Source organism: Arvicola amphibius, chromosome 2 (genome assembly GCF_903992535.2).
Source record: "Arvicola amphibius chromosome 2, mArvAmp1.2, whole genome shotgun sequence".
In the NCBI taxonomy this organism is placed as follows: Eukaryota; Metazoa; Chordata; class Mammalia; order Rodentia; family Cricetidae; genus Arvicola; species Arvicola amphibius.
The window spans coordinates 127252708-127265445 of NC_052048.2; the positions used below are offsets into that span (position 1 = coordinate 127252708).

General features: G+C 40.3%; 1 protein-coding gene across 4 annotated transcripts in view; it reads right to left on the bottom strand.

The window, feature by feature from the left end:
- Positions 1-315: 315 nt before the first annotated feature.
- Positions 316-12738, bottom strand: part of Spast (spastin) — a 53185-nt gene continuing 40762 nt past the window's right edge. For all 4 annotated transcript variants that reach the window (XM_038319888.1, XM_038319886.1, XM_038319887.1 and 1 more), the window contains 4 exons: positions 11904-11983; positions 8133-8203; positions 1794-1834; positions 316-619 (listed from right to left, as the gene is read on the bottom strand). In XM_038319888.1, coding sequence (XP_038175816.1) covers positions 497-619; positions 1794-1834; positions 8133-8203; positions 11904-11983 — 315 coding nt within the window. In that variant the 3' untranslated portion in view covers positions 316-496. The remainder of the gene's footprint in view (positions 620-1793; positions 1835-8132; positions 8204-11903; positions 11984-12738) is intronic.

Consider the following 12738-nt stretch of genomic DNA (forward strand, 5'->3'; position numbering starts at 1 on the left):
AAAAAAAAAAAAAAAAAAAAGCAGGAAAGAACTCCGAGTGTTTGGTATTCCAATCACAGGGAGCTAAGGTAACAGCAGCAAAGGAAACCAGAAAAGAGAGTTGTAGGAAAAACGTCGGGAGACAGACAACAGCAGGCTCTTTGTGTCTACCAGTCACTGTCTCTGAAATACTTTCATCTGAACACAATATACAAATTATTATTTACATAATGATTACTATCAATAAAGAGCTAGAATCTATTTTTGCTGTGCTCTAACTAACAGTGCCCACTGAAAAAACCATTTACCACCAGGCAAGAAGGCCTTAAACAAAAATTCCATTCACATTGCATATTTTATTTAGGTCTGTCTTTTTGTTCCTCTTCAAGTTTGGTGAGCAAAAAGGAAAACTCTAAAAAGTCTTGTAAACGAAGTCTGAGTTCCTGTGGCTGATAACTTCTCTGAAGCTCGTGTTTCTTGTTAAGTAGAATGTTCTGCAGGCTTACAAGGCATTGCTTTAAACAGTGGTGTCTCCAAAGTCCTTGTTCCAGCGAATGTATGCTTCTAGGGTTTGAGGGCTCACACTGCGCTTTATCTTTTTTAAGGACTCTGTGAAGTCAGATAATCGAATATTTCTCATCTAGATTAAAAAAAAGTGACAAAGAAAGAAATGATGAACATGTGTACAGTAAATAAATTAAAATGGAACTTTGTTAATTTTATAAGATATACATATTCTTAGAAAAATCATGCTGATCATTTAAATATATTTTTATATTACATATTAGGCAAGTTTGCTATATAAGACACCTTATAAAATCTATGCCAATACACTGTTATTCTTTGTATATTAATATTTCATAGCATATGTTTTCTTCACTAAAAACAACAAAACAAAACAAAAGACACTCATTAGAGAAAAATCTGACAAAGCAATAGAAAACAAACCTAAATTCTTCCTCTGGGATGTATAATTACAGTGGTTTGAGTGAGAACGCCTCTCACACCCCACTCCCACAAGGCTCATATATTTGAATGCTTGATCTGAAGTTGGTGGAACTGCCGCTTGTTGGAGGAAGTGTGTCACTGGGGTGCTCTTTGAGGTTTCAACAGCCCATGCCAGGTGCAGTATGTCTCTTTCCTGGCCTCCTACTCGCTGATAAAGGCGTAAGCTCTCTGCTTCTGCTTCAGTACCGTGCCTGCCTGCCTGCCTGCTGCCACTCTGTCATGAAAACTGCCATTCAGCTAGTTTTCGAAGTTACCTTGGTCATGGTGTTTTGTAACAACAATAGGAAAGTAACTAAGACAACAACCCAAACTTTTTCTACTTCTGGTTTTTCTCTCCATCGTGCCCTAAGATTGCACACTGGTCACCTTCAATTCCCCACAAGTGTATCTCTAAGTTCGTGCCAGGTTCATCACAAAGGAAAAGGGCTGGTTATAATAAACATGAGCTGGGAATGCTGTTTTTTTAGCAGCATATGAAGCTTCCTACTATTAATATTGCTGAGAACCCAACACCAGACCTTTACACGTACAAGGCACACACTCTATCACTAAGCTCCATCCCTAGGGATCCTCCTAACATACGAAATCACGTTTCTTATAGCTTTTCACTCAGTGCTTACATAACTTGATTAAATGACTACATTTTTAACCATTACTAAAATACACCATAGTAACTGATTTTATAAGCCTTATATATTTAAATGAAACAAAGTTAAAATTGTCTTGTTTCTAATTAATTAGAATAGAATAATTTACAAGTCTTATAGAGATTCAAATGAAGAAAAATAATCATAAAATATACATACCTCACTGGCAGACATATTCTTCACCTGCTCTGGTTTCAGTTCTGTAAAACGTAAGTCAGATACTTAAAAATATTTTAAGTTTAAATTTCTTATTGGCAAACAAAGTACAGTGATCTAATAGTACCTGTGTAATAAACATCATTAAAGTCAAGAGACATTCACACAGAGAGCACATAAAACTACAATAAAATAGTAAATGAGGAAATGTAGACATTCAGTTTCTTGCGTATATGCTCCAAACCACCTTTTATAAACTTGAAATAGAACTTTATAAAAGATTTTTGTTGCTGTTGTTGTTTTGGTTTTTGTTGTTGTTGCTGTTTTAGGGTTTTGGTTTTTTTCGAGAGAGGATTTCTCTGTGTAGTAGTCCTGGCTGTTCTGGAGCTCACTCTAGACCAGGCTGACCTTGAACTCACTGAAATCCACCTGCCTCTGCCTCCCAAGTTATTTTTTGTTTTTCAAGACAGGATTTCTCTGTGTAACCTTGACTGTCCTAGAACTTGCTCTGTAGGCTAGGCTGTCATCGGACTCAAAGATCCACTGCCTGCTTCTGCCTCCTAAAGAGCTGGGATTAAAGGCTTGTGCCACAACCACTGAGCATAAATGATTTTTAAATTAATTGATGTGTATGGGTGTTTTGTCTGCATGTGGGTCGTTGCACCACATTGCAATTCCCTGGAGTTATATAGTTGGTTTAGAGTTGCCCTGTGGGTGCTGGGAATTGAACCTGGATCCTCTGTAAGAACAGCCAGTCTTCCTAATTACTGAGTCATCTCACCAGCCCCTGGATTTAGAGGCTCTCAATGCCCAGCACTGCCAAAAGAAACAAACCACCCAGTTTTCTTGCTCCTTAGTCACTATCAAAAATTGACACATCAGAGAAGTTTATTTGCAAATTGCACTTCCATTTCTATTTAAAAGGATTTATTATTTTTAATTTATGACTCTGTGTGTGCCACATGTGTGAAAGTGCCTCAAGAGTCCAGAAGAGGGCATCAGATCTCTGGAGCTGCAGTTACAAGTGGTTGTAGGCCATCCAATGTGGGTGCTGGAAACCGATTTGAGTACTATGAGAGCAGCAAGTGCTCTTAATTCTGAAGCCATCTTTCCAGCCCCCATTCCTTTTTTCTTTTTTTTTTTTAATTATTATACCTTATGTTTTAGGTGTTTGCATTCATGTATATCTGTGTACTATGTCATGTCTGTTGTCTGCAGAGGCCAGAAGACGGACGGTGTCAGAGGCTATGGAACTGGAGTTAGAGTGGTTGACAGCCACTCTCTATGTGGGTGCTGGGAACTGAACCTAGGTCCTGTGGAAGAACAGCAAGTGCTCTAAAGCACTGGGCCATCCCTCCATATCTGTCCCACATTTCTACTCTTGACTAAGAATAAAAGTCTCATTTGGTGCTTAGTCTGTGTATTGGCTCTGCAGTTGGGAAAGCAGCATGGAGGCAGAAACTGGTCTCAGATTCAGTAACCCAATCTGGTCAGTTACACTTCTCACTGGAGAATCACTTCCTGTAAATAAGTGTTAGCAGTCAGGAATGAAGGAACATCAAGGACTGACTATTTTTCTGGGAGCCATTTTAAGTATACCAGGGGACACTTGTTGAGAAGATGCAAACTGTTTGTGCCCTGCCCATTGGCTGACTGCTTCTGGGAGGTGGAAAGGTATCCCCTTTGTGAGGGTCTCCAACACTGTGATCTTACCTTTGGGAGAATGAAAGAATGTGCTGGGTTAAGACTGGTCCCTCGTTTTTTGTTTGTTTTGTTTTTTTTTTTTTTTTTTGAGAGGGGGGAATCTTTGAGGAGATTAAAATATTTCTGTTGTTGAGGACTCTATCCCCCATGGGGACTTATTTTTGAGAAGTTCAGAAGTATTTCTTCTACAAACATGGGCTTCTGACAGGGACCTGGGAATCAGTGACCCTGTGAGGACCTTCCAAGGATTTTTTGGTAGGACCAAGAGTTGGGCTTGGATATCTGTTCTACTATTATGTTTGTCTGCATACACTGTCTTAAGAATTTGTGCTGGGGGAGGGGGGCTGGAGAGATGGCTCAGCGGTTAAGAGCATTGCGTGCTCTTCCAAAGGACCCGAGTTCGATTCCCAGCAACCACATGGTGGCTCACAACCATCTGTAATGAGGTCTGGTGTCCTCTTCTAGCCTGTAGGCATACATGCAAACAGAATATTGTATCCATAATAAATAAATAATTTTTTAAAAAAAGAACTTGTGCTGGGCGGTGGTGGCACACGCCTTTAATCCCAGCACTCCCAGCACAAGGGCAGCTGGGTCAATACAGCAAGTTCCAGGACAGAATCTAAAGCTATTGAGAAACTCTTGTCTGGAGGGGGAGGGTGTTCTCTGCTGTTGATTATCTCCTTGGATTCCTAGCTTGGACAGCTAGCTTTACTTCTTTTTTTCCCATTTGTTTTCAACATTTTTGGTATGTATGAGCCATTATATATGCCTGTATGTGCACAAGCATGCACACAGAACTTCAGGGAAAGATGGCAGGTGTTATCTTCTAGTATTCTCTGTCTTATTCCTTAAAGACAGGGCCTTGGGGGCTGGAAAGCTACTCAGTGGTTAACTGTACTTGCTACACAATTATGAAGCCTGGAGTTCTGATCCAGCACCTAGTGCAAGCCCTCTGCTGCAAGGGAGAGGGACACAAGTGTAATGGTCTCTCCTGTCGCTTTAAGAGACAAGCCACACCCACTCCCCCTCCAAGTCCGCTGAGGCAGGCAGATCTTCCTTCCTGCTGGCAGCCTGAGTTCCTTCTTTTTCTGTCTCCCTCTCGAAGAGGCAGCTTCTGTCTCTCCCCACACTCCTCTGCCACATGGCCCACTGCTGTCCGCCTGCAGTGTTCCTGCTGCTATAGTCTCTGGGGATCGGCAGCATTTTTAATTAATCCATTACAACAAGAGGACTGCTAGAGTCTGCATAATTCTAGTCTAGTCAAGCAAACCTGAGTCCCAGGCTCAGAGAGATATCCTACATGAAGGTAAAAGACCTGGAGTGATGGTCCAGGTCACCCGGACTCCCTCTTCTGGCTTCCTTGCTTGCACACAAGCATGTGTACTCACACACACATAAATACACAAACAATAAAAACAAGGTATCTTGCCAACCCAGAATCTCACTATTTGATTAAGCTGGCTGGCTAGCTAACTTCTGGGAACTGTTCCCCAGTACTGGGGTTACTGGCATGTGGAGTCATATCTAGTTTTTATATATGCATGCTGGAGATTCAAACTCAGGGTTGATTTTCTTTTGTTTTGTTTTGTTTTACGAGACGGTGTTTTTGCACAGCAAGTGCTCTTACCTACTTGAGTCATCTCCTAGCCTTTAGGTTTCTGTTGTTTATTTGTAGTACCAGGAACTGAGCTATGGTCTTGGACATATAAGGCAATGTTCAATCACTGAGCTGATGCTCTCTTTTATGCTGGCAAGCCTTCATCTCACTCACTAGTCCATACGAGCGTTGAACTTGTGACTCTCCTCTGTCATCTTCCTAAATAGCTGGATTGCAAGCCTGTGCCAGCATACCTACCTTCTGGTATTCAAAATGCTAAGTCTTTCTTTTGTGGGGGGAGGGGGTTGGGTTTTTCGAGACAGGGTTTCTCTGTAGCTTTTAGAGCCTGTCCTGGAACTAGCTCTTGTAGACCAGGCTGGTCTCGAACTCACAGAGATCCGCCTGCCTCTGCCTCCTGAGTGCTGGAATTAAAGGTGTGCACCACCACTGCCTAGACAGAATGCTAAGTCTTAAAAAGCTTTAAGATTCATTTTAAAGTCTTACTTTATTTCTATTTTATGTATTGGTGTTTTGCCTACACATAAATCTTGTTTATCAGATAAAAGTACCTAGTGCCTGCAAAGGCTGGAAAAGCAGGATGGACTGCTAGAACTGGAGTGTGGTTCTCGGAATTGAACTGCAGTTCTCGTAAGAGAAAGCCAGTGCTCTTAACTTAGCTATTTCTCCAGCACCCGTTCCCCCCACCCCTTTTTTAGACAGGCTCTCAACTGTGTAGCCCTCACTGATCTAGAACTCTCTATATAGACCAGGCTGACTTTGAACTCACAGAGATCTATCTGCCTCTGCCTCCCTAGTGCTGGGATTAAAGGCATGTACTACCACACTTACTTAGCTTTAAAATCTTTAAACTATCACCTTATAACTCTAGTTAAATGAACATTATTATGATTATACTATATTTAATAACCCATATATCCATAAGAGATGTGAATATATAATATGATTGCAATATATGCTATTTGTCTTAGCTTTGTCAAAATTAATGGTGGTGCACATCTTTAATCCCAGCACTCGGGAGGCAGAGGCAGGCAGATCTCTATGAGTTCGAGGCCATCCTGGACTATAAGAGCTAGTTCCAGGACAGGTCCCAAAGCTACAGAGAAACCCTGTCTCGAAAAAACAAAAACAAAATTAATGGTGACATGGTGGCAAATACCCTTAATCCTAGCACTTGTGAGGCAGGTAAATCTCTCTGAGTTTGAGGCCAGACTGTTCCACATAGTGATTTCCTAGCTAGTCAAGACTATAAAAGCAAAAAAAAAAAGGAAAATTTAGCTCAACATATGCAACATTTTCTCTTTTATAGAATATGCACTATATTGTGAATGCCTATATATAAAATCAAAAATGGAGTTTTCATAATTGCTGCTGCAGTTATTAAGATGGGAAACCTGATCATTTGAGCAGCCTTTCCTTTTTTTTTTTTTTTTGAGACAGGGTTTCTTTGTAGCTTTGGAGCCTGTCCTGGAACTACCTCTTGTAGACCAGGCTGGCCTCGAACTCACTGATACATGCCTATCTCTCTGCCTCCCAAGTGTTGGGATTAACGGTGTGAGCCAGTACCGCCTGGCCAGCCTTTCCATTTAAATACTAGTTTGCATCAATTTGTTTTGACTCAGTGTTGTTTTGTTTGTATACTCATGAGATGCAATTACATTCTAGGTAGTAAGACAATTTGTAGCCACTATCATTGTTTCTTAAAACTTGTTAAGAGGTCTGTAGCAATTCTTCAATCGAAAAATTACTGTGTAAATCTCCAATATAGAGACAGATCCAAACTTAGGGTTTGGAGGAGTACAAAAGGTTTTAGAAAGCAAGAAAAGGTCTTACAAAAGGGGTGTTTTGAAACGTGTATGGGCTATTTTCACATGTTCTGTAGATTGCCTTACATTTTAAAGATTTATTATTATTATAATTAATCATTATGTGGTGGGGGACCTGTACAAGTAGAGGAGAGGTGCCCCTGGAGGCTAGAGGCGCTGTATCCCCCTGGAGCTGGGGTTACAGGCAGTTAAGAGTCCTCTAACATGGGAGCTAGGAACTGAACTCAGGTTCTTTTAGCACTGAGTCATTTAGTCAACATACCTTTACATTTTAAAGGTCATTAATAAAGAAAAGATCGTGAACATGCAACAGAGAACACTTTTTCCAGAAAGCCTCAACTATTTAATATATTTCACAAAAAAGTGCCTACTGACTGTTTGAAATATTTAGTCGGGGGCCTCATCTCAGACCCTGGCATCCATCTTTGGAATACTGGGCAGGAAGCTCCTTTTCAAGCCCCCTCCTGTGCAAGTTGCCTTAGTCCAAACTCCACCTCAGAAAAAGCCCGCCAAATGGTGAACCCCTCCTCAGGGAGGATCAAGACCACGCCCACAGGCTATTTAAACTGCCCCCCCCCAAGAGAATGGACATGGGTCTCCTTGTTTAGTGTGGTCTCCGCTTCTCTCTCTCTCCCCCTCGCCATGCTTTCCCAGTGCCACCAGGCAGAGAACCTCCTCTAAGAAACATCCCTAACACTGACTTCTACTCTGATAACGTTTTGTATCAAGCTTTGTACTAATACAACTTTACTTCTTTTATACTGATGACTTAGTGGTTAAGAGCACTTGCTGCTCTTACAAGAGGACCAGGGATTGATTCCTAGCACCCACATGGCAGCTCACAAATGGCTGTAACTTCAGTTCTAGGCTATCTTATGCCCTCTTTTGACCTCTGTGGGCACTACATGCATATGGTGCAAATAAATATATATGCAAAACTCTAGTGCCTTTGATCCCACCAAGTACTTGGGAAGCAGAGGCAGGCAGGTCTTTGTGAGTTTGAGGCTAGCCTGGTCTACAAAATAAGTTCTAGAACAGCCAGGGCTGTTACACACAGAAACCAAAAACAAACAAAAAATACTATCATATACATAAATAAATAAAATGTAGAACTATGTATCTCTCAAGAGGCTAAATGTATAACATGCATGGTTCCATTCAAAGTTCTAGTGTTTCAAATGCTTTCATACTCACCTCGGATAGGGCCCAATGCTGCATCTTTTGCTAAAGCTGTTAAATCACTTCCAGAGTATCCATCAGTCATTCTGAACAATAGAAGCAGAAGATAACAAATTACCTTCTTTGCAGATTAAAACTTCTCTGTACTCCTACATCTCATGAGGTACAGGAAGAAGGATCACAAGCTTGAGACTAACCTCAACTATACAGTGGGACAAATAAAAAGTCCCAACAGAAAGAGCACACAAAAATCTCTACACGAGATGCAAGCTAATAGTTATGTGGTTTGATTTTTCGTTCTTCTAAAATATATTTATTTATTCTATGTATATGTGTGCCTGGTTTTATGTATGCACAGAACTGTGTGTGCATGTGCCTACAGAGGCCAGAAGGCATTGATCCTCTGGATCTGGAGTTTACAGGTGGTTGTGAACCACCCAATGTAGATGTAGGGAACTGAACCTAGATCTTCTGCAAGAACAGCCAGTGCTCTTAACTGCTCAGCCATCTCTCCAGTGCCATGATTTAATGTTTTAAGGGCATAGAAAGGCCCATTTATAAGAACAACACAATCTAATGCTCACCCCTCATAACTGCTGAAATTTCCAAGATTAGAGAAGCATTCAGTACCACCTGAAGTCTCCATGATGCATCACACTTATAGATGTCATGTTATATGCAATGTCAAAATGCAGGACACCTCTGCTTTAGGATAAGGTAGGCTCTGAAGCAGGCCCCATTAAGTTATAAACACATCACCTGGAGAGGTCAAATCTGTAAGCTGTTAGTAGCCAATCAACACATAACCACAATCACTTTTCCTTTCTCTGAGAAAGGGGCTGATTCAAGTGCAAATGGATCAAAGACCTCAACATAAAGCCAGCCACACTGAATCTATAGAAGATTAAGTGGGAAGTACACTTCAACACATTGGCACAGGGAACCACTTTCTAAATATAACTCCAGCAGCACAGACACTGAGAGAAACAATAAATGGGACCTCCTGAAACTGAAAAGCTTCTGTAAAACAAAGGACACGGTCAACAAGACAAAACAACACCTACAGAATGGGAAAAGATCTTCACTAACCCCACATCAGACAGAGGGCAGATCCCCAAAGTATACAAAGAACTCATGAAACTGGACACCAAAAAACCACATAATCCAATAAAAAAAATGGAGTACAGACCTAAACAGAGAGCTCTCAACAGAGGAATCTAAAATGGCTAAAAGACACTTAAGGAAATGTTCAACATTCTTAGTCATCAGAGAAATGCAAATCAAAACAACTCTGAGATTTCATCTTACACCTGTAAGAAAGGCCAAGATCAAAAACACTGATGACAACTTATGCTGGAGAGGTTGTGAGGAAAAGGGAACACTTCTGCATTGCTGGTGGGAGTGCAAGCTGGTACAACCCCTTTGGATGTCAGTGTGGCGATTTCTCAGAAAATTAGGAAACAACCTTCCTCAAGACCCAGTAATACCACTTTTGGGTATATATCCAAAGAATGCTCAATCGTTCCACAAAGACATGTATGTGCTCAACTATGTTCATAGCAGCTTTGTTTGTCATAGCCAGAACCTGGAAACAACCTAAATGCCCCTTGACCGAAGAATGGATAAGGAAAATGTGGTACATTTACACAATGAAGTACTACACAGCAGAAAAGAAAACAACATCTTGAATTTTGCAGGAAAATAGATGGAGCTAGAACGCATTAATCTGAGTGAGGTAACCCAGACACAAAAAGATAATTATCACATGTACTCACTCATAGGTGGTTTTTAAACATAAAGCAAAGAAAGCCAGCCTACAAACCACAATCCCAGAGAACTTAGACAACATTGAGGACACTAAGAAAGACTTACATAGATCTAATCTACATGGGAAGAAGAAAGTAGAAAAAGACAAGATCTCCTGAGTAAATTGGGAGCATGGAGACCTTGGGGGAGGGTTGAAAGGGGGGACAGGAGAGGCAGGGAGGGGAGCAGAGAAAAATGTAGAACTCAATAAATATCAATTAAAAAAGTGGGGGCTGATTATGTAGCGTACTACCTCCCAATGCTGGGATTAAAGGATGTGGTACCATGTCCAGTCACAATGACTTGATTGGTAAGTAGATTGGTCTCTTTACTGGCAAAGAGCACCCCCTTAGTAAGGTGAAACCTAAAAAGGTACATTTCTTTATATGAGCACAGAAAAGATTAAAGAAGTGTTTGGCATAGAAGGTAGTCATAAAAAGGAGACACACTTAAATATGATGCCTCAACAGACTCATTTATTTTATACTCATATCTAGACTGGCCTCAAACTTGCTATGTAGCAAGGATGATCTTGAACTGATCCTCCAGTTATTTAAACTATTTTTGTTTTTATTGGTTTTTTGTTTGTTTGTTTGTGTTTTGTTTTTCGAGATAAGGGTTCTCTCTGTAGCTTTGGTGCTAGAACTCACTCTGTAACCCAGGCTGGCCTCAAACTCACAGAGATCCACCTGCCACTGCTTCCTGAGTGCTGGGATTAAAGGCATGTGACACCACTACCTGGCTTTTTAAACTATTTTATGCCATTTTGAGGGAGGTAACCTGTGGATGTCCTGCCTGCAATCAGTGTCCACACAAGGACACTGACAAAGTGTTTAATATATAGTCTATCATTTATCAGGCTCAACTCCCATCCCCTTACCCATGAGGTTTACTGCAGAATTTGGTTCAAATAAACCAACAGGTGTTCTGAGTGGGTTTATTAAAAGTCCTAAATTTTCTGTATCTGGCCTGCTTATGATCTAATAATGCTGTCTGCCTTCTGGAAGAATCCTTTTGAGTCAGTCTACAAGAATTCTTGACCCACAATGTTTCCTGTTAGTAATTTTCCATCTAGTATATGTAATAACAAGAAGATAGTAAAGCAGCAGCACTACTTGGGAAAGGATACTGCCACACAGTCACCTCTCAGGAATCAGGTTCATTAAGAGAACAGGCCTCAAGACCATGATAGGTCACCAAGAAGGGATAGAAATGTTATAATTTTATGAGAAAGCCGGCATGATGGGAGCTTAAGGAAGGAGGAGCACCTTAAGAGAAACGTAAAGAAAAGGCCTGCCTGGGGATCAGAGTCTTCTGAAGCGTGGACAATATCCTAACCACTGAGTAACTTCCCCAGCCACACATAAAAAGGTTTTGATGAAGTCAGAGTAAATACCAGTATCAGGGCTTCACTGCAAGACACTGCAGTAACAGTTGTGATACCAATGTCACAGCACTTCTTGGTTTTGAGATGGGGTCTCTATATATAGCCCAAGTTAGCCTTGAATTCATGACTCTACTGCCTCTATCTCCTGAGTGCTTGGGAAAAGGTATGTACCACCACACTCTACTTCCTTACTATGTTTAAGGTAGGTTTTCAGATGAACAAGTTCAATGTGTTTCTACCTAACACAGAAGAGGAAGTATATATGAAAATATCTGTGTTGGTCTCAAATATGAGGGGATTTTACTTCTCAAATTATTTTAATACTTATGAGCTTTATATATAGAAAGACTATATTGTCATTACATATTTAGTTCAGGTCTACTATAAGACAGAAATTGAAATTCCTTTATATCAGGAAGAGGTAAGAAAAAAAAGTAAAAGACAAGATTTCTGGAAAATGAATTGCTCACTTTAAATAAGCTTATTTTACTTAAATTTTATATTAGCTCATTTTAAACAGCACACAAAGAGAAATTTTTACAAATGAAACCGATGCCATAAGATAGATGAATCAGATGAATGAAACCACTCACCTAGCAAGTTGTGCAAGTTCTTTTTGGGTCAGAGGACTTCCTTGTTTACATAACAGGTTTTTAAGTAGAAGCAGTCTCGTCTGAAAGCAAGTATTAAAGAATTACCAAAAAGGCCCAATTTGATAGGAGAATTATAAAAACTGGTCAGTATTATTTAATAAACTAAGAATTAGCTTCGGGCTGGAGAGATGGCTCAGAGGTTAAGAGCATTGCCTGCTCTTTCAAAGGTCCTGAGTTCAATTCCCAGCAACCACATGGTGGCTCACAACCATCTGTAATGGGATCTGGTGCCCTCTTCTGGCCTGCAGGCATACACATTGACAGAATATTGTATACATAATAAATAAATATTAAAAAAGAAAACCTGAAGACTCAAAAAAAATTAGCTTAATGTAATATTCCAGAATCAAGTCCTGATTCTTGACCTTAGGCATTATTTCTGCCTGTTAAATACAACAAAAAACTATTTGTGAGAATTAACGAGGGAATTTCTGAAGACTGTCCTGATACAGCACCAAGAAAGTGGCCACTGTTACTATCAAGGGTGCTAAGGGCCTGAACTAGAAAACTACAGTTTTTTACAAAGACTTATTTATTTTTATTTTGGATGAATGTTTACTCAAATGTATATATGTGTACTGCCTGTGTGTCCTATGCCTACAGAAGCAAAAGAAAGGTATCTGATCCTCTGAACCTGATATTAAGGATGCTGTAAGCTGCCAAGTGGGTTCTGGGAACCAAGCCCACACAGGTAAGAGCAGAGAATGCGCTCAACTGCTGAGCCATCTCTCCAGCTCCAATAAATACAATGTTTTCAAAAAGGTATATTGATATA